This window comes from Brachyhypopomus gauderio, chromosome 1, assembly GCF_052324685.1.
Source record: "Brachyhypopomus gauderio isolate BG-103 chromosome 1, BGAUD_0.2, whole genome shotgun sequence".
Taxonomy (NCBI): Eukaryota; Metazoa; Chordata; class Actinopteri; order Gymnotiformes; family Hypopomidae; genus Brachyhypopomus; species Brachyhypopomus gauderio.
The window spans coordinates 28,331,393-28,351,269 of record NC_135211.1 but is presented as its reverse complement, the minus strand read 5'-3'; the positions used below and the strand labels follow the sequence as shown (position 1 = coordinate 28,351,269).

Here is a 19,877-nt window from a genome sequence, read left to right as displayed (position 1 = left end):
ACAATCGCTGAGATGAGCGAGATTTAATACGGGAAATACCAAAAGCAGAGTCGTACATACAGGCATGGGTCATAACAGGCAGGCAGTCCAGACATGAAACACGAACTGACATCTTGAGACAAGAACAGGGAAGACTTACGGACTAGGGATCAAACAGGTTGACAGAACAACGCACGAACCGACGGAATGACAAATTAAACAAAGCACGGAGAAACAGCATGGACAAAGTAGACAAAATCACGGATGACACGACTGGGGAATGACGGGACTTATATCATAGAAACAAACTAGGGACAGGTGATGACAATGACACAGGGGCGTGGTAACAAACGAGGAATCATCAAAATAAACGAGCAGGGCGGGACAAACAGGCAGGGAACACGGACGTGAGGGAACCCAGAGTGACAGCTACGAGAGGGGGCGTTGCCCTACGTGACATAACCCCCCCTCAAAGCGTGCCACTCCGGGGCACGCAAGGGCAGACAGGACAGGGACAGCGGACACAGGACAGACCGGAGGGACAGGACCAGACAAAATAGGACGAGGGACCTGGGACACGGCATGACACGGGACACAGGGAGACCGGATAGGGCCAGGGCGAGGCACAGGAGCAGGGCTGGACAGGACAGGACCGGGGACAGACACTGGAGCGGGGCCAGGGGACAGGGCAGAGGTAAACACTGAGGCAAACACGGCCTGGACGACGGAGACTGGGACAGGAACGTAGTGGGTCACAATCTGGGGAACAGACACGGGAACCGGGACAGAGAGGACACCACTGGAACCAGACACAGGGACGGGCACAAGGACACGAACAGGCACACACACAGGGACTGGGACCAACACAAAACCAGGGACAGAACATGGGAGCAAGGGGAACATGGGCAAAGAGACAGGGGCACATGGCAGAGCAGGGGGCACAAAGAGTCCAGGCCCAAGAGAGGGCAGCACAGTCTCTGGGGGCACAGGCGCGGCCGGGCGGCGGGCAGCGGGAACAGGCGCGGCCGGGCGGCGGGCAGCGGGAACAGGCGCGGCCGGGCGGCGGGCAGCGGGAACAGGCAGGGTCCGCTGGCGGGCAGCGGGAACAGGCAGGGTCCGCTGGCGGGCAGCGGGAACAGGCAGGGTCCGCTGGCGGGCAGCGGGAACAGGCAGGGTCCGCTGGCGGGCAGCGGGAACGGGAGCCGGCGTGGACGACCTCTCCTGGGTCGCAGGGACAGGAACCGGCGTGGACGACCTCTCCTGGGTCGCAGGGACAGGAACCGGCGTGGACGACCTCTCCTGGGTCGCAGGGACAGGAACCGGCGTGGACGACCTCTCCTGGGTCGCAGGGACAGGAACCGGCGTGGACGACCTCTCCTGGGCAGCGGGGACAGGAACCGGCACGGACTGCCTACGGGCAGCGGGGACAGGAACAGGCACGGACTGCCTACGGGCAGCGGGGACAGGAACCTGAGGTGAGGAGATGCACTCGGGGGGCGGAGCCGCCAAGCCGACGTCCTCGGGGGGCGGAGCCGCCAAGCCGACGTCCTCGGGGGGCGGAGCCGCCAAGCCGACGTCCTCGGGGGGCGGAGCCGCCAAGCCGACGTCCTCGGGGGGCGGAGCCGCCAAGCCGACGTCCTCGGGGGGCGTGTCCGCCAAGCCGACGTCCTCGGGGGGCGTGTCCGCCAAGCCGACGTCCTCGGGGGGCGTGTCCGCCAAGCCGACGTCCTCGGGGGGCGTGTCCGCCAAGCCGACGTCCTCGGGGGGCGGAGCCACCATACTGACGTCATCGGGGGGCGTGTCCGCCAAGCCGACGTCCTCGGGGGGCGGAGCCACTATACTGACGTCATCGGGGGGCGTGTCCGCCAAGCCGACGTCCTCGGGGGGCGGAGCCACCATACTGACGTCATCGGGGGGCGTGTCCGCCAAGCCGACGTGGCTTGTACTCCCCCCCAAAAAATACTTGGGGTTGTCGTGTGGAGTAGCCGGTGGGATCAGCGGCGGTAGGTCCTCCTCCTCAGTGTCCGGGTTGAGCCTGGAAGAACACACAGACACACACGCCCCTCGGTGGCTCTCTCTGCGATGGCTCCGCCTCCTCTGAGGCGTCGGGAGCTCGCAGCAGCCATTGAGAGCCGACCGAGGGTTAAGCCAAAGCTCGTCTGTGCATTCCCTCCGTCTGCCCGCTGCTTGTACCACAGGTTGCTCACCCCTGTGGCGTTCGTCAAGCAGGGCAGACTCACAGCGCTCAAAAGGAGTCTCGCCGCGAAAGCCAGCAGTGAGTGACTGCGCTTTCTTTGGTCTGCGACGAGACTTCCTTGTTCCCACAGCGCCAGGGGTATTCCTGTCTCCGGCTCGTTCGCGCTGTAACACATGAGAGTTAAACTGCACGGAAGCAGCCAACAACTCGTTACAGCGACTAAACTCACCGGAGTCTCGCTCTCTCGCTGTGTCCTCGTTAGATCCGTGATTATGTAACGTGGCTCGCGCCACGGAGCGAGGAGACGGACACAATCGCTGAGATGAGCGAGATTTAATACGGGAAATACCAAAAGCAGAGTCGTACATACAGGCATGGGTCATAACAGGCAGGCAGTCCAGACATGAAACACGAACTGACATCTTGAGACAAGAACAGGGAAGACTTACGGACTAGGGATCAAACAGGTTGACAGAACAACGCACGAACCGACGGAATGACAAATTAAACAAAGCACGGAGAAACAGCATGGACAAAGTAGACAAAATCACGGATGACACGACTGGGGAATGACGGGACTTATATCATAGAAACAAACTAGGGACAGGTGATGACAATGACACAGGGGCGTGGTAACAAACGAGGAATCATCAAAATAAACGAGCAGGGCGGGACAAACAGGCAGGGAACACGGACGTGAGGGAACCCAGAGTGACAGCTACGAGAGGGGGCGTTGCCCTACGTGACAAATTGCGATGTTTTAAAAATGTACCCGTAATCTAAATTCAGCCTTATTCTGTAATGCAATACAATCACCACATCATTTGTATCCTGTAACATATTACTTTACATGTATTCCTTTACCACCCAACCCTGCTAATAGGCCCCCTGCATCAGTCTCATAAAACTGTGTTTGGTATCTGAGCTCAACGAATATTAATTCGAAGAAGTAGCTTATATCACTGCACAGTGTGTATTACTGTATTTTCGGTTTGACAAGATTGAAGATAGAATCTGGACTTCATATAGCAGCCATTACATTCTGACTTTTCTGCCCACGGCTGTAAAATGAATTTCCTTTATCAGAAAGAATACCAAATGTCCACTTCCTCCTATTCATCCGCCACAGTCGCCCAGGCATGACAAATCAAACTTGCTGTGCGCAGCCTGGTTTAGCTCTCCTTTCCTCTGCCAGATTTTAGGCATGCTTTTCTGTTTCGGGGCCAGCTATGCTGATTTAGCTCTGCTTTCCTGCTGCTTTATCTTAGCAGATTAGGCCCAGGATGTGTCTTTCTTGGGCCAAATGTTTTTCTTGGAAGAGTCAATCATTAAACACAGTGTGGTGATGTTCTTTCTTCCTTTAGATGATTAAATCCACCTCCCCCCCATTCACAATATCAAAACTAACATTTGCATGACGGAGACAAAGGTGTGCTGGACCCCCACAGTTTGAGGGCCCTAACACAGGGGTGCTGACCCTTGAACCCCACAGTCAGAGGGCCCTAACACAGGGGTGCTGACCCTCGACCCCCATAGGCTGAGGGGGGTCTCAGGGGTACTGAACCTCAACCCCAGCAGGCTGAGGTTCCTGTCTCAGGGGTGCTGAACCTCCTTCCCTCGACTTCCTGCATTTCATCACAGAGGTCAATAGCGTATCACTCCACACCTTCACCAGTTACAGCTTTTGAGTACTTTGAGAGATGAGAGCAGAGCCGGGGTGGCTAATCGGGAGATTCGGGAGGATTCCCGATGGGCCGGCTCATGTCAATCTCTAGTTTGGGCCGATTGGGATGGAAAAATAATTTTGGGCCGGATTTGCGCGTGAAACTCCCGGGCTGAATAAGTGGCCCACTCCGGCCATGGATGAGAGTAGAAGAGATACTTGTTGATTTTACAAAAGTGAAATGCTTATGTTCGTGTGGCTGTGTTCGTGTGGCTGTGTGTGTGTGTGTGTGTGTGTGTGTGTGTGTGTGTGCGTGCGTGCGTGCGTGCGTGCGTGCGTGCGTGCGTGCGTGCGTGTGTGTGTGTGTGCTGGGGAGGGAGAAGAAAATAGAGAGTGACACATAAGACGTGACTACTATTATCCCTAAAGTCAGTCTATGTGAGACTCTCTCTCTCACTCTCTCTCTCACTCTCTCTCTCTCTCTCTCTCACTCTCTCTCTCTCTCTCTCTCTCTCTCTCTCTCTCTCTCTCTCTCTCTCTCTCTCATGTGCTCACTCTCTCTCTCTGATTTCCGGAAAGCTCCATTCACTTCTCAGAAACTGCCATCCCGACCTGAGTGGATCCAGATGCCTCAGTGTCCTAGGAGATGATGGAGAGGAGCGGAGGAGATATTCCTCACACACACATACTGCCTTGCGGGGCAGTATGTAGCCTGCAGCGCAGGACAGCTAGCAGAGCTTTAGCTGTGGTTTCATTCTCTGGCCTGCTGTAGCATTTCTTACTGTACTTCGGTCCACACCTCAAGGAAGATGAGCTGAAGATGGCCATCCTTTCCCCCTGACATGCACAATGCCCTCTCCCACTGAATGAGACAGAGACGTTTCGAAACAGCTTCATCCTTAGTGCTGTGTCTGCAGGAAAGTGAGAGAAAAATGGCTTTAAACTGAGAGTTAACGGTGTTTTCATTGATCTGCTATCTGTTTGGCAGCACACGCGAGGCTCTGTCTGTCCGAGGAGTGTGTGAGCGTAGCCGCCGCCGTAGTGGGCGCCCTGGACCGCTCCGTGGATCCCTGCCAGGACTTCTACAGCTTCGCCTGTGGTGGCTGGGTGAAGAAGAACCCACTTCCTGAAGGAAAATCCCGCTGGGACCCCTTCAATAACCTCTGGGAGCACAACATGGCCGTCATGAAGGACTTGCTGGGTGAGAGGAAGTGGAGATGTCTCTAGTGCGACTTTCTCACCACACGTACACTGCACCGTACAGCTAGCAGCTCAGTGTCCCGCTCATATGAAAGATGGTGTGGAAAACTACATTCTTAACACAACGGCTGCACTGCTCTGAGTAGAATGTCACATGCTACCATTTCCATTACATTTGCATTAACAGCTGTCATCATGGGCTGTGCTCCAGAGCCACTCACAATAACGCTTTGTTGATGTCAGAAATCCTTATGCTAATAGCCCAGAATCAAAGCTAGAATAACTAAGACACTTTTAAAAGTATAGATGTAAATTTGACCTGTTAATGACCTGTTAAGCTCAGCATTTCCTCTGGAGGAGAGTTAGAGGACTGAATCTGGACTGTGTGTGTGTGTGTGTGTGTGTGTGTGTGTGTGTGTGTGTGTGTGTGTGTGTGTGTGTGTATGTGTGTGTGTGTGTGTGTAGAGAACACTAAGAAGCAGGGTCTGTCTGAGGCTGAGCAGAAGGCCCAGCGCTACTACCAGGCCTGCATGAATGAGGCCAACATCGAAAAGCTGGGAGCCCAGCCACTGCAGGAATTCATTAACAAGGTGAGGCCCCCACCTGCTGATCCAGGGACAGTTTTGCTGAGTCAGTCATTAACACATTAAGGCCTTCATGCACTGATCCAGGGACAGCTTTTCGCAGTAACTCTCAGGAACTAAAACAAATAACCATCAGTGGTCCCTTCGAGTTTAAGGGTAGAGTAATTCTCTTACATTAGAACTATCCAGCCTGTGGTGTATTAGTGGTGAGGTTACTACACCATGCAGTGTAGTCGTGGTATGGTTACTACACCAGGTAGCGCAGTAGTGGTGTGGTTACTACACCGTGCAGTGTAGTAGTGGTGTGGTTACTATGCTGTGCAGTGTAGTAGTGGTGTGGTTACTACACCATGCTGTGTAGTAGTGGTGTGGTTACTACACCACGCAGTGTAGTCGTGGTATGGTTACTACACCAGTCAGCGCAGTAGTGGTGTGGTTACTACACCACGCAGTGTAGTCGTGGTATGGTTACTACACCATGCAGCGCAGTAGTGGTGTGGTTACTACACCGTGCAGTGTAGTAGTGGTGTTGTTACTATGCTGTGCAGTGTATTTGTGGTGTGGTTACTACACCACACAGTGTAGTAGTGGTGTTGTTATTATGCTGTGCAGTGTAGTAGTGGTGTGGTTACTACACCACGCTGTGTAGTAGTGGTGTTGTTACTACACTGTGCAGTGTAGTATTGGTGTCATTACTACACCACACTGTGTAGTAGTGGTGTTGGTACTACACTGTGCAGTGTAGTAGTGGTGTTGTTACTATGTTGTGCAGTGTAGTAGTGGTGTGGTTACTATGCTGTGCAGTGTAGTAGTGGTGTTGTTACTACACCACGCAGTGTAGTAGTGGTGTTGTTACTATGCTAGTGCAGTGTAGTACCACGCAGTGTAGTAGTGGTGTTGTTGCTATGCTGTGCAGTGTATTTGTGGTGTGGTTACTACACCACACAGTGTAGTAGTGGTGTTGTTACTATGCTGTGCAGTGTAGTAGTGGTGTGGTTACTACACCACGCTGTGTAGTAGTGGTGTTGTTACTACACTGTACAGTGTAGTAGTGGTGTTGTTACTATGTTGTGCAGTGTAGTAGTGATGTGGTTACTATGCTGTGCAGTGTAGTAATGGTGTTGTTACTACACTGTGCAGTGTAGTGGTGGTGTTGTTACTACATTGTGCAGTGTAGTAGTGGTGAGGTTACTACACCACGTGGTGTAGTAGTGGTGTTGTTACTATGTTGTGCAGTGTAGTAGTGGTATTGTTACTACATTGTGCAGTGTAGTGGTGGTGTTGTTACTACACTGTGCAGTGTAGCAGTGGTGTGGTTACTATGCTGTGCAGTGTAGTAGTGGTTTTGTTACTACACTGTGCAGTGTAGTAGCGGTGTGGTTACTATTCTGTGCAGTGTAGTAGCGGTGTGGTTACTACACCACGCAGTGTAATAGGGGTGTTGTTACTACACCGTGCAGTGTAGTAGTGGTGTTGTTACTACACTGTGCAGTGTAGTAGTGGTGTTGTTACTACGCTGTGCAGTGTAGTAGTGGTGTGGTTACTACACCATGTAGTGTAGTAGTTGTGTTGTTACTACACGGTACAGTGTAGTAGTGGTGTTGTTACTACCTTGTGCAGTGTAGTAGTGGTGTGGTTACTACACCACGCTGTGTAGTAGTGGTGTAGTTACTACACTGTGCAGTGTAGTAGTGGTGTCATTACTACACCACACTGTGTAGTATTGGTGTTGTTACTACACTGTGCAGTGTAGTAGTGGTGTTGTTACTATGTTGTGCAGTGTAGTAGTGGTGTGGTTACTATGCTGTGCAGTGTAGTAGTGGTGTTGTTACTACACCACGCAGTGTAGTAGTGATGTTGTTACTATGCTGTGCAGTGTATTTGTGGTGTGGTTACTACACCACACAGTGTAGTAGTGGTGTTGTTACTATGCTGTGCAGTGTAGTAGTGGTGTGGTTACTACACCACGCTGTGAAGTAGTGGTGTTGTTACTACACTGTACAGTGTAGTAGTGGTGTTGTTACTATGTTGTGCAGTGTAGTAGTGGTGTTGTTACTACACTGTGCAGTGTAGTAGTGGTGTTGTTACTACGCTGTGCAGTGTAGTAGTGGTGTGGTTACTACACCATGTAGTGTAGTAGTTGTGTTGTTACTACACGGTACAGTGTAGTAGTGGTGTTGTTACTACCTTGTGCAGTGTAGTAGTGGTGTGGTTACTACACCACGCTGTGTAGTAGTGGTGTAGTTACTACACTGTGCAGTGTAGTAGTGGTGTCATTACTACACCACACTGTGTAGTATTGGTGTTGTTACTACACTGTGCAGTGTAGTAGTGGTGTTGTTACTATGTTGTGCAGTGTAGTAGTGGTGTGGTTACTATACTGTGCAGTGTAGTAGTGGTGTTGTTACTATGCTGTGCAGTGTATTTGTGGTGTGGTTACTACACCACACAGTGTAGTAGTGGTGTTGTTACTATGCTGTGCAGTGTAGTAGTGGTGTGGTTTCTACACCACGCTGTGAAGTAGTGGTGTTGTTACTACACTGTACAGTGTAGTAGTGGTGTTGTTACTATGTTGTGCAGTGTAGTAGTGATGTGGTTACTATGCTGTGCAGTGTAGTAGTGGTGTTGTTACTACACTGTGCAGTGTAGTGGTGGTGTTGTTACTACATTGTGCAGTGTAGTAGTGGTGAGGTTACTACACCACGTGGTGTAGTAGTGGTGTTGTTACTATGCTGTGCAGTGTAGTAGTGGTGTTGTTACTACACTGTGCAGTGTAGTAGTGGTGTGGTTACTTCGTCGTCGTTCACTCTTGGATCTCATTGATGTTGTGCTGTAGTTCTTCACCTCCTCCATGTTCCTCAGACAGGAGGCTGGGCCTTGACCAGCCGCTGGGACAAGGACAACTTCCAGGAGGTTCTGCGCAGCGTGTCTGCCAAGTTCCGCACCTCCCCGTTCTTCAGTGTGTTCGTCAGCACAGACTCCAAGAGCTCCAACAGCAACATCATCCAGGTGCGTGACTTCTTCTGCTGCAGTCCACACCAGGACCTATTATTCTTTCTGCTTCGCTCCTCATCTTCGTGGAGCATTGGCCGGTTCAGATCTCCTGTTGCTCTCTGCACATTTATGGTGTGTGTACAGATATTGGTGTTGCTGCCTGTTTTTGATATTTGCAGTATAAATCAGATATAAAATCTGCTGTAGATGCAAGGACAGGCTAAAGGTCAGTATAAACGTCAGGGTAAAGGTCAGGATAAAGGTCAGGCTAAAGGTGTTAAAGACATATTTGGACTTTCTTTCAGGTGGACCAGTCTGGCCTGGGTTTACCGTCCCGAGAATACTACCTGAACAAGACAGCCAATGAGAAGGTATGTAGGTATAAATGATTAAAAACAAGGACATAATTCTCTTTCAAAGCTGCAGATCTAGGGTTCAAGGGATATGCACAGTGCAGCAGTTAAGACTAATAATCTGACATTTGCTGGTTTTAGCCCCAATATTGCCAAAATGCCACTGTTAGTCTCATGAGCAAGGCCCTTAAACCTGAATTCATTATACATTTTACGGCATTTGGCAGACGCCCTTATCCAGAGCAACTTACATTTTTATCTCATTTTTATACAAGTGAGCAATTGAGGGTTAAGGGCCTTGCTCAGGGGCACCTCAGTCATGGCATCAGGCCTGGGTATTGAACCCACGGTCCTCCAGTCACAAGACCAGTTCCCTAACCACCACGCCTTGACTGCCCTACTGAATTATATTATTATTATTATATTGTGCTTGGTCACAATTGTAAGTAAGTCGCTTTGTATAAATTGTTTACTAAATGCTGTAGAATTAGGTGTTGGACAACAGCGCTGTACAGAAGAATGCTGGTAAACACCTGAGGAGAGAGTGGATCAGTCCTTAGATTTATAGTAATATTACATCCCTTAGCTCACCCCCAGTGAAAATACTATGCCACAGAATCCATGAAAGCTGGCCCGACCTAAAGCTTTACTCCTATGACTTATTTGTAAGGCTTTCTGATTGTGTTCCAATGGTCCATGTAAGTATGGTCCATGTGAGTATGGCCCATGTGAGTATGGCCCATGTGAGTTTGGCCCTTGTGAGTTTGGCCCATGTGAGTTTGGCCCTTGTGAGTATGGCCCATGTGAGTTTGGCCCTTGTGAGTTTGGCCCATGTGAGTATGGCCCATGTGAGTTTGGTCCATGTGAGTATGGCCCATGTGAGTTTGGGCCATGTGAGTATGGCCCATGTGAGTTTGGCCCTTGTGAGTTTGGCCCATGTGAGTTTGGCCCTTGTGAGTTTGGCCCATGTGAGTTTGGCCCATGTGAGTATGGTCCTTGTGAGTTTGGCCCATGTGAGTTTGGCCCATGTGAGTATGGTCCATGTGAGTATGGCCCATGTGAGTTTGGTCCATGTGAGTATGGTCCTTGTGAGTTTGGCCCATGTGAGTTTGGCCCATGTGAGTATGGTCCTTGTGAGTTTGGCCCATGTGAGTTTGGCCCATGTGAGTATGGTCCTTGTGAGTTTGGCCCATGGGAGTTTGGCCCATGTGAGTATGGCCCATGTGAGTTTGGGCCATGTGAGTATGGTCCATGTGAGTATGGCCCATGTGAGTTTGGTCCATGTGAGTTTGGTCCATGTGAGTATGGCCCATGTGAGTTTGGGCCATGTGAGTATGAGCCATGTGAGTTTGGCCCATGTGAGTTTGGCCCTTGTGAGTATGGTCCATGTGATTGTTGGCGTTTCTATTACACTCAGTATCTGCAAGCATATCAGAACTTCCTCGTTGAACTGGGCGTGTTGCTGGGGGGGTCTGAGGAGACGTCCCGCACCCTGATGATGGAGATTGTGGCGTTTGAGACGACTCTGGCCAACATCACCGTCCCGCTGGAGGAACGCAGGGACGAGGAACATATATACCACAAGATCCAGGCCAGAGAGCTGACGGTGAGCTCCACACACACACCACTGGCAAAGACTCTGTGCAGTGACTACCTACTGAAAAACCTGATTTCTTGCTGGTGTGTGTGTGTGTGTGTGTGTGTGTGTGTGTGTGTGTGTGTGTGTGTGTGTGTGTGTGTGTGTGTGTGTGTGTGTGTGTGTGTGTGTTACAGACTCTGGCTCCTGCCATTGACTGGATGCCCTTCCTCAGAGCCGTGTTTGCCCCTGTGGCGTTGAACGACTCGGAGCCCGTTGTGCTCTACGCTACAGAGTACCTGCAGAAAGTCTCACAGCTCATTAGCAGCACCAGCAAGAGGTAGCACACCATCTGCCCTGTACCGCACATGCTCAGTGTAGTTCTCCATCTGCCCTGCACCACACATGTTCAGTGTAGTTCTCCATCTGCCCTGCACCGCACATGTTCAGTGTAGTTCTCCATCTGCCCTGCACCACACATGCTCAGTGTAGTTCTCCATCTGCCCTGCACCACACATGTTCAGTGTAGTTCTCCATCTGCCCTGCACCACACATGTTCAGTGTAGTTCTCCATCTGCCCTGCACCACACATGCTCAGTGTAGTTCTCCATCTGCCCTGCACCACACATGTTCAGTGTAGTTCTCCATCTGCCCTGCACCACACATGTTCAGTGTAGTTCTCCATCTGCCCTGTACCGCACATGCTCAGTGTAGTTCTCCATCTGCCCTGTACCGCACATGCTCAGTGTAGTTCTCCATCTGCCCTGTACCGCACATGTTCAGTACGCATCCAGCACTAACAACAACCTGCTAGTGAAGTGACGGCGAGATGCCTGGTAGCAGGCCACGCCCAGAAAGGTCTCGCTCACTCTTGTATAGATTATGTTTCATTGTGCAGAATTTTTTTAATACTTTTGATATGGAATATGGTTATGTTTGCACAGTGCCACCTTCTGCCATCTCAGTTTATTATTGTGAAATTGGTCATCTGATTAGGGAGTGATGTGTTGTTCAGGCCTGGTCTGAAATAAAGCCTGTGATGAATCACATGCATTCATCTTTGTGTCCAATCACAGCACTCTGAACAACTACATGATCATGAAGGTGGTGAGGAAGATGGTGTCTATCCTAGATCAGAGGTTCCAGGAGGCAGAACAGCGCTTCCTTGAAGTCATGTACGGCACCAAGAAGGTGATGAAAGCCACTCCCACAGACATTCACACAGGCCAATCAGATAACAGTAATCTACTAATCTCCCCAGCTCTATCTCTCTGCATGTCCCTCCCTCTTTTGCCCTGTTTCAGTCTTTTTCTCTCTCTCCTTCTCTCTTTCTGTCTGTCCCAATTCCTTTATCTCTCTCTCTCTCTCTCTCTCTCTCTCTCTCTCTCTCTCTGTTTTTTTCTCTCTATTGTGCTCCTGCTGCTGTGGTTAGTTATCATCCCTGAGCACATTTACCTGCTGCAACGATGATTAGGAATTAACGTCTGATTCTTAGACAAAGTGTCTGATGACACCACCGAGTCTGCTGCATGGTCGTTAAGGTTATTAAGCAGACAGTTGATTGGGTGATGGAGAACCGAGAGTGACATGAAGTGTCCCAGCTGTGTTGGAGAGAGCGAAGACATGGAGGGAGGAATAACAGCGGAAGTGGCTTGAGTTACACAACACGGCCCCTCGGGGTTTGTTTCTTAAGTTCAGTTTGCAAGTGAAATTGAGCCGAGCTGAAAAGAACTGGGTTTGAGAGTGGAGTGTTTTGGTGGGATAGTGGAGAGTTCTGAGCCCCTGGGTATGTGGCGTGCAGGCCCGGCCTCCTTGGAGTCTTATCAGGAGAGGGTTCTGTTTCTCTGGACTTGTCTTCCGTTGAGGTCAGGCTGAGAAAACAAGCAAGGGGCTGTGAGTCGCCACTGCTTGTATATGTGTGTGTGTGTGTGTGTGTGTGTGTGTGTGTGTGTGTGTGAGTGTGTGTGTGTGTGTGTGTGTGTGTGTGTGTGTGTGTGTGTGTGTGTGTGTGTGTGTGTGTGTGTGTGTGTGTGTGGTGTTTGAGAATGTGGGGATGTGTTGCTGTGTGTACGTGTGGGAGGGTGTTTGCATGGGTATGTTTATTTTGGGGTGGTGTGTGTGTGTGTGTGGGAGGGGTGGGTTGTGAAGGTGTGGGTGTATGTGTCTGTGTGGATGTGTGTTGATGGTGACGTGAGGGAGTGAGAGGTTGATGTTGAAGACAGAGGGAGTGAGAGGTTGATAGTGAAGACAGAGGGAGTGAGAGGTTGATGGTGAAGAGAGAAGGAGTGAGAGGTTGATGGTGAAGACAGAGGGAGTGAGAGGTTGATGGTGAAGAGAGAAGGAGTGAGAGGTTGATGGTGAAGACAGAGGGAGTGAGAGGTTGATGGTGAAGAAAGGAGTGAGAGGTTGATGGTGAAGACAGAGGGAGTGAGATGATGATGGTGAAGACAGAGGGAGTGAGAGGTTGATGGTGAAGACAGAGGGAGTGAGAGGTTGATGGTGAAGACAGAGGGAGTGAGATGATGATGGTGAAGACAGAGGGAGTGGAGTGAGAGGTTGATGGTAAAGACAGAGAGAGTGAGAGGTTGATAGTTGACACCAGTGTTCTTTGAAACTGTCCAGCCGTGCAGCTTTGCAGGGACACAGATGGACATATGGACCTCTGCGTAACCAGCACAAGACTAGGGTGACCAAACATTCTCTTTTACTCGAACATGTTCTCTTTATCTGAACATGTCCTGATTTTTTTAAGCTTAAAAAATTCACAACAAATTTCCGGGATTTTGTTTTTCTAGAGCTTACATAGAAGCTTACATTCGTTCAGAAACTAGTCCCGCCCTCCCCTACTCCGTTTGTTTCACTTTAGTGAGAAGGGAGAAGGACGAGTGGCTAACCCCGCCCCCCCAACGCCCCACCCCCGCTGAGGGGTCCTCTTTTTCTGCATATCAGCTCTGGACTTCCTACACAAGAATGGATGTAAAAGTGTGTTTGTGTTAATCGTAAAGTGATTGAAAAGGGCAAAAGGGCGATATCAATATAATTGCGCGTGTCCTCTTGCCTTAAATGATGGAGCTTTAATATTTGCCCGTACCTGTTGAATTTATTTTTCTGACAGTATTAAATGGATGCAAGTGAGTGCCCCCTGTTGGAGACTCACATGCAGCGCATAGAGTACGCGACATCCGCGATTAACCCGGTGTGTTTGTTGTGTTTGCTGTGTTGCAGAGTTGCGCCCCCCGGTGGAAGCTATGCGTCAGTGACACGGACAGTGCTCTGGGCTTCGCACTAGGAGCCCTCTTCGTCAAAGCAACCTTCACGGAAGACAGCAAAGCATTTGTGTGTCTTCCTGCATGCTTTAAAACTATTTCAATTACACATTTATTTCTTAATTAACAAATAATAACTACTCTAGTGCTCAATAAAGGGAACTTGACTAATACGGAATATAGCAGATTATTGAAAGATTATTATGGTAATAAAAATTTTAATTTCCCTGTTTAATTTACACTGTGGGCTTTCCTGTCTAAGTCACGTCATGTGGGGCACTGCACAACTGGATGAAGCTGTTCATGGCTCTGAAGCTTCTGGTGTTGTCTGTAAATACTAACCCCGCCCACTGCAGGTGCTAACCCCTCCCACCTTCGTCATGTATCTGCCAGGCTGAACACATGGTGTCTGAGATCAAAGGGGCTTTCGAGGACAGCCTGAAGCACGTGGGCTGGATGGATGATGACACCAAGAAAGCAGCCAAAGAAAAGGTGAGAGCTAAGCCTTTCTACGCTCCACCTCCACCCTCTACAACTACCTCTTCACCTCCACCCTCTACAACTACCTCTTCACCTCCACCCTCTACAACTACCTCTTCACCTCCACCCTCTACAACTACCTCTTCACCTCCACCCTCTACAACTACCTCTTCACCTCCACTCTCCTCCACTGTCTCCACACCTCCACTTTCTCCATACCCTCCACCCCTCCACCTCCACCCTCTACACCTACCTATCTCTTCACCTCCACCCTCCACCACCCTCTATACCTCTCTACACCTTCATTCTCCACCACCTTCTACACCTATCTCTACACCTCCACTCTCCTCCACCCTCTTCACCCACCTATCTCTTCACCTCCACCCTCCACCACCCTCTATACCTCTCTACACCTCCATTCTCCACCACCCTCTACACCTATCTCTACACCTCCACTCTCCTCCACCCTCTTCACCCACCTATCTCTTCACCTCCACCCTCCACCACCCTCTATACCTCTCTACACCTCCATTCTCCACCACCCTCTACACCTATCTCTACACCTCCACTCTCCTCCACCCTCTTCACCCACCTATCTCTTCACCTCCACCCTCCACCACCCTCTATACCTCTCTACACCTCCATTCTCCACCACCCTCTACACCTACCTCTACACCTCCACTCTCCTCCACCCTCTTCACCCACCTATCTCTTCACCTCCACCCTCCACCACCCTCTATACCTCTCTACACCTCCATTCTCCACCACCCTCTACACCTACCTCTACACCTCCACTCTCCTCCACCCTCTACACCTATCTCTACACCTCCACTCTCCTCCACCCTCTTCACCCACCTATCTCTTCACCTCCACCCTCCACCACCCTCTATACCTCTCTACACCTCCATTCTCCACCACCCTCTACACCTATCTCTACACCTCCACTCTCCTCCACCCTCTTCACCCACCTATCTCTTCACCTCCATCCTCCTCCACTGTCTCCACACCTCCACCTTCTCCATACTCTCCAACTCCATCCTCTACACCTATCTCTACACCTCCACTCTGCTCCACCCTCTACACCTATCTCTACACCTCCACCCTCTACACCCACCTATCTCTACACCTCCACTCTGCTCCACCCTCTACACCTATCTCTACACCTCCACCCTCTACACCCACCTATCTCTACACCTACACTCTCCTCCACCCTCTTCACCCACCTATCTCTTCACCTCCATCCTCCTCCACTGTCTCCACACCTCCACCTTCTCCATACCCTCCAACTCCATCCTCTACACCTATCTCTACACCTCCACCCTCCTCCACCCTCTACACCCACCTACCTCTTCACCTCCACCCTCCTCCACCCTCTACACCTCTCTACACCTATCTCTTCACCTCCACCCTCCACCACCCTCTACACCTCTCTACACCTACCTCTTCACCTCCACCCTCCTCCACCCTTACACCTACCCCCAGCTCCTCCGTCGCCTCGCCCATCTCACCGCCACCCCCTCATCTACCCTCCCCACCCCATTCTCCACCCTTTCTGCCTCCCGCACCTCCTGCAAGTGTACTAAGTGTACTAAGCCATGCGGTGGTACGGTTCTTCAAGGCCCAATGAACAAAGCACATGACAAAGCACACAGCACATGACACGCAGGAACAAAATGGCTGTATGTTAAAAATGTATCTTAATTTTCCACCATTGAACTAGATGTTTGCACTTGTCATTATTTGAAAGACCTGAATTAAATATATGTGGAACTTTATTTAACTCATTGTTATTTTATTGTGCTAATTGTGCTTAATTAGTTTACGTTATGTACTGGAACATTAAGCTACAATACACTCTCATGCACTATAGTGCCACCTGCTGGTAAGTTGTATAGTGAATGACCCTAACTGATCGATCATCTCCTCTAGGCAGATGCCATATACAATATGATAGGCTACCCAAAGTTCATAATGGATCCCAAAGAGCTTGATAAAGTGTTCAATGATGTAAGTACAGAATATATAACATTACTGGTTCTGCTACACTAAATAAATTCTAAATTGAAATGATATTCCACTGATCTTATTTAAAGCTCCATTACTATTATCATTATTATCATTGACAGTAATAATATTATTAAAAATACTACTAATAATATAAGCACTAAAAACTAAAATTCTAATCTCTAATGTTGTTTTGTGTGTCAGTTGGAGGTCGTATCAGACTTGTACTTCCAGAACGTCATGCACTACTACAGTTTCTCTGGACGGGTAACAGCTGACCAGCTGAGGAAAGCACCCAACAGAGACCAGTAAGGATCAACAACACACACGCGCGCACACACACACACACACACACACACACACACACACACACACACACAGTCAATGGTTTAGACACACCTGACTGAATGTATGTTTAAATGGTAATAAATGCATTTGAGTCTAATTGAATTCTTAAGTTTGAATTCTTAAGTTTGTTCCAAATGCTCAATTTTCTCACGCTCCACCTGACAGATGGAGCATGACTCCACCTACAGTGAACGCCTACTACAACCCCACCAAGAATGAGATAGTGCTTCCTGCCGGCATCTTGCAGTCTCCCTTCTACAACCACGCATGGCCAAAGTAAGAGGAGTCTCCTACACCTACAAGCATCCTACACCCACACACCACAGAGGTGGAGCAACCTCCACATCTCCTGGCATCATCATCCTAACATGTGAGAAGATACTGGTGCACTGTTTATTGACTCTTTTCTCCCTCCAGGGCTCTGAATTTCGGGGGTATTGGTGTAGTAATGGGCCATGAACTGACCCACGCCTTTGATGACCAAGGTATCCTCATATTAACCCATAATATTATGATAACTAATACGAAACATATTATAACCTAATATCTCTCTTATGTGTGAATATGTTTTGTGTGTGTGTGTGTGTGTGTGTGTGTGTGTGTGTGTGTGTGTGTGTGTGTGTGTGTGTGTGTGTGTGCCAGGGAGGGGGTATGATAAGGACGGGAACTTGCGATCATGGTGGAAGAACTCCTCCGTGGAGGCGTTTAAGCAGCAGACCCAGTGCATGGTGGAACAGTACAACCACTACAACATCAACAGCGAGCCCCTGAATGGCAAACACACGCTGGGCGAGAACATCGCGGACAATGGCGGACTCAAAGCTGCGTTTAAGGTGGGTCAACACCCCGCCAATGTAACTACCAGAGGGGGGAGAAGAGCACCTGTGCCCTCTAATTGAGGTAAAGCTGGGGGCTTTCTGGGGGTGGGGCTTCTGTCAGCAGTCTTTTCAAAGGCTCCCCACCCACATTCACATACACGACCCTCACCGGCAGACATACCACTTCTGAACAGTTTTGTGAGCTCTGATGTGGATGGGCGAGGTGAACACTATGAGGCGATGGGCGAGCTTTTGACTGGAAGCCTGAGGCCTGCTTTAACATGCCTTACTGAGTGGTCTGGATATGATGTGGGCTACTTACAGTATGTGTCACTGTCTTGTGTGCGCAGGCCTATGAGAACTGGGTCTGGAAGAACGGCGAGGAGCAGCTTCTGCCCGCGCTCGGCATGACAAACCCTCAGCTGTTCTTTGTGGGATTTGCTCAGGTTTGTCTGTTTTGTCATTATCCTGCTGCACGTCCACCGTTTACACCGACGTCTCACTCACGCTGCACGTGTCCAAGCTTGTTTACTGCTTTTGTTGTTGTTTTTGTTGTGGTAACCATGAAGGTGTGGTGCTCAGTGCGGACCCCCGAGAGCTCCCACGAAGGCGTGATCACGGACCCCCACAGTCCGTCCCGCTTCCGGGTCATCGGCACCGTCTCCAACTCCGCCGACTTTTCCAAGCACTTCGGCTGCCCGACAGACTCTCCCATGAATCCCAAGCGTAAATGTGAACTCTGGTGACCCCATGACCCCCCATGACAGTCTGGCTTGTGGCATGGGGCTTGCTGTTTGCCCGCCCCCTGGGTGGAGCTGGGAGAAGACTGTTCCTTGGCCCCGCCTACCCACCCCCAGCTCCTCTCTCTGCCGCAGAAGCTGGCGGGTGTGGAGATGTTTGTGTTTTGATAGGGCCTTTTTTCTACTTCAGGCAGGATATGTTGAAATGTGCTTTGTAATGAGGGAATATGGATGGAACTCTTTAAACACTGGAAACCTGGTTCACGCGGAGAAAGTTTTGGTAATCAGGTTGTGTAAATACATAATTGCTTATCGTGTGCTTATTTTCTGAGGCTAATATTTATTTTCTTCTTATGTTAAATTGTATGTGTACACACACACACACACACACACACACACACATATATATATATATATATATATATATATATATATATATATATATATATATATATATATATATATATATATATATATATATATAAATACACATCCATGATTCATGTGGGTAATATCAGTGGCCTTCAGGCTTCAGCACCACACCTGCAGTGAGCTGTTTGGCATTTTAGCTGCTCGGACTCCCACTTGAAGGGCTTCATCATTCTCTCCAGTGTGCCAGGAGCAGGAGGAGCTGAAGTGTGGCCTTCAGGCCTGGGATCAGTAGATAACAGTTTAAACCAATCAAGCCGTGATTTACACCAAAGTGAAACCTCAACCTTCTGCTCACACTACATTACAGAAATATGGCATGAGACTTTTCTCCAAATAGGGTTTAGCACAGAATCCAGAAAAAATAACTGTAAAGACATAAAGAGCACAAATGCACATAAAGTCACTTCTCTTGTGCAAACAGTAACTGCACAACAGAGTCAGAATCCTGTCATTCAGTGAGTTACTACATTTGCACGTTACACAGTTTGCTTCTATTACTTTGCATGTTTTGAGGTTATGAGATTTTCTAAAACACCACAACATATGCAAAGTGCTTTAGTAAATCTCAACTCATTTTAAAATAGATCTGACCATTATAATAATCCATCTCTCATGAGATTTAACATGACGTTGGTCATCTTTTGTCATTCATTTCTTATTTCAATATTGTAATTTTGATTTTGTTTGGGAGCACGTAAGCTGACACTGAATATGGCATATTTTATTACCAGAGGACAAGTCTAGCACGCACTGCAATATTTGAAACCTTGTTTGTAGTGAAAGTGTGTGAACTGACTTGGTCCTGAATGGCTGCATTTGGTGGAATTTCTGGAATTTTGTCAGGATTCATACATCATCGTAGAGCAGGAGCCGCGGATTCTGGATTACTTTGTTCTTTTTCAGACCACAGGACTGAGATCCGCAGGCACAGTGGGAACCTGACACGCGATGCGCGCTTGTCCCACAGATACAGACTCTGCCCTGCCAAGAGGTGGGCACGCGCTTTTCTTCGGATATGAAAACTGAGATTCAGACACACTCAGCCCTGCACGTCATTGGTCGCTGCTATAGCCCAAGATTAGGCCGTGCCTAGCCCACGTCAATATTGAATTAATCGCCTCTCTTTAGTTAAAAGGAGAGGGGGAAGGTGATAGAAATGAACCAGCAAATTTTTTTAGGGTGCAGAACACACAAGAAAACGGTCAATTAATATTCACATTAAAGTGATTTTTTAAATTATTTA

At 49.3% G+C, this 19,877-nt stretch overlaps 1 protein-coding gene across 5 annotated transcripts in view; it reads left to right on the top strand.

Annotated features, from left to right (window-relative positions):
- Positions 1–19,877, top strand: part of ece1 (endothelin converting enzyme 1) — a 27,841-nt gene extending 7,964 nt beyond the window's left edge. For all 5 annotated transcript variants that reach the window (XM_077007685.1, XM_077007682.1, XM_077007684.1 and 2 more), the window contains 16 exons: positions 4,828–5,040; positions 5,505–5,629; positions 8,486–8,632; positions 8,923–8,988; positions 10,388–10,576; positions 10,744–10,886; positions 11,623–11,737; positions 13,772–13,882; positions 14,206–14,304; positions 16,222–16,299; positions 16,501–16,604; positions 16,810–16,920; positions 17,062–17,129; positions 17,287–17,477; positions 17,813–17,908; positions 18,032–19,877. In XM_077007685.1, coding sequence (XP_076863800.1) covers positions 4,828–5,040; positions 5,505–5,629; positions 8,486–8,632; positions 8,923–8,988; positions 10,388–10,576; positions 10,744–10,886; positions 11,623–11,737; positions 13,772–13,882; positions 14,206–14,304; positions 16,222–16,299; positions 16,501–16,604; positions 16,810–16,920; positions 17,062–17,129; positions 17,287–17,477; positions 17,813–17,908; positions 18,032–18,208 — 2,033 coding nt within the window. In that variant the 3' untranslated portion in view covers positions 18,209–19,877. The remainder of the gene's footprint in view (positions 1–4,827; positions 5,041–5,504; positions 5,630–8,485; positions 8,633–8,922; positions 8,989–10,387; positions 10,577–10,743; positions 10,887–11,622; positions 11,738–13,771; positions 13,883–14,205; positions 14,305–16,221; positions 16,300–16,500; positions 16,605–16,809; positions 16,921–17,061; positions 17,130–17,286; positions 17,478–17,812; positions 17,909–18,031) is intronic.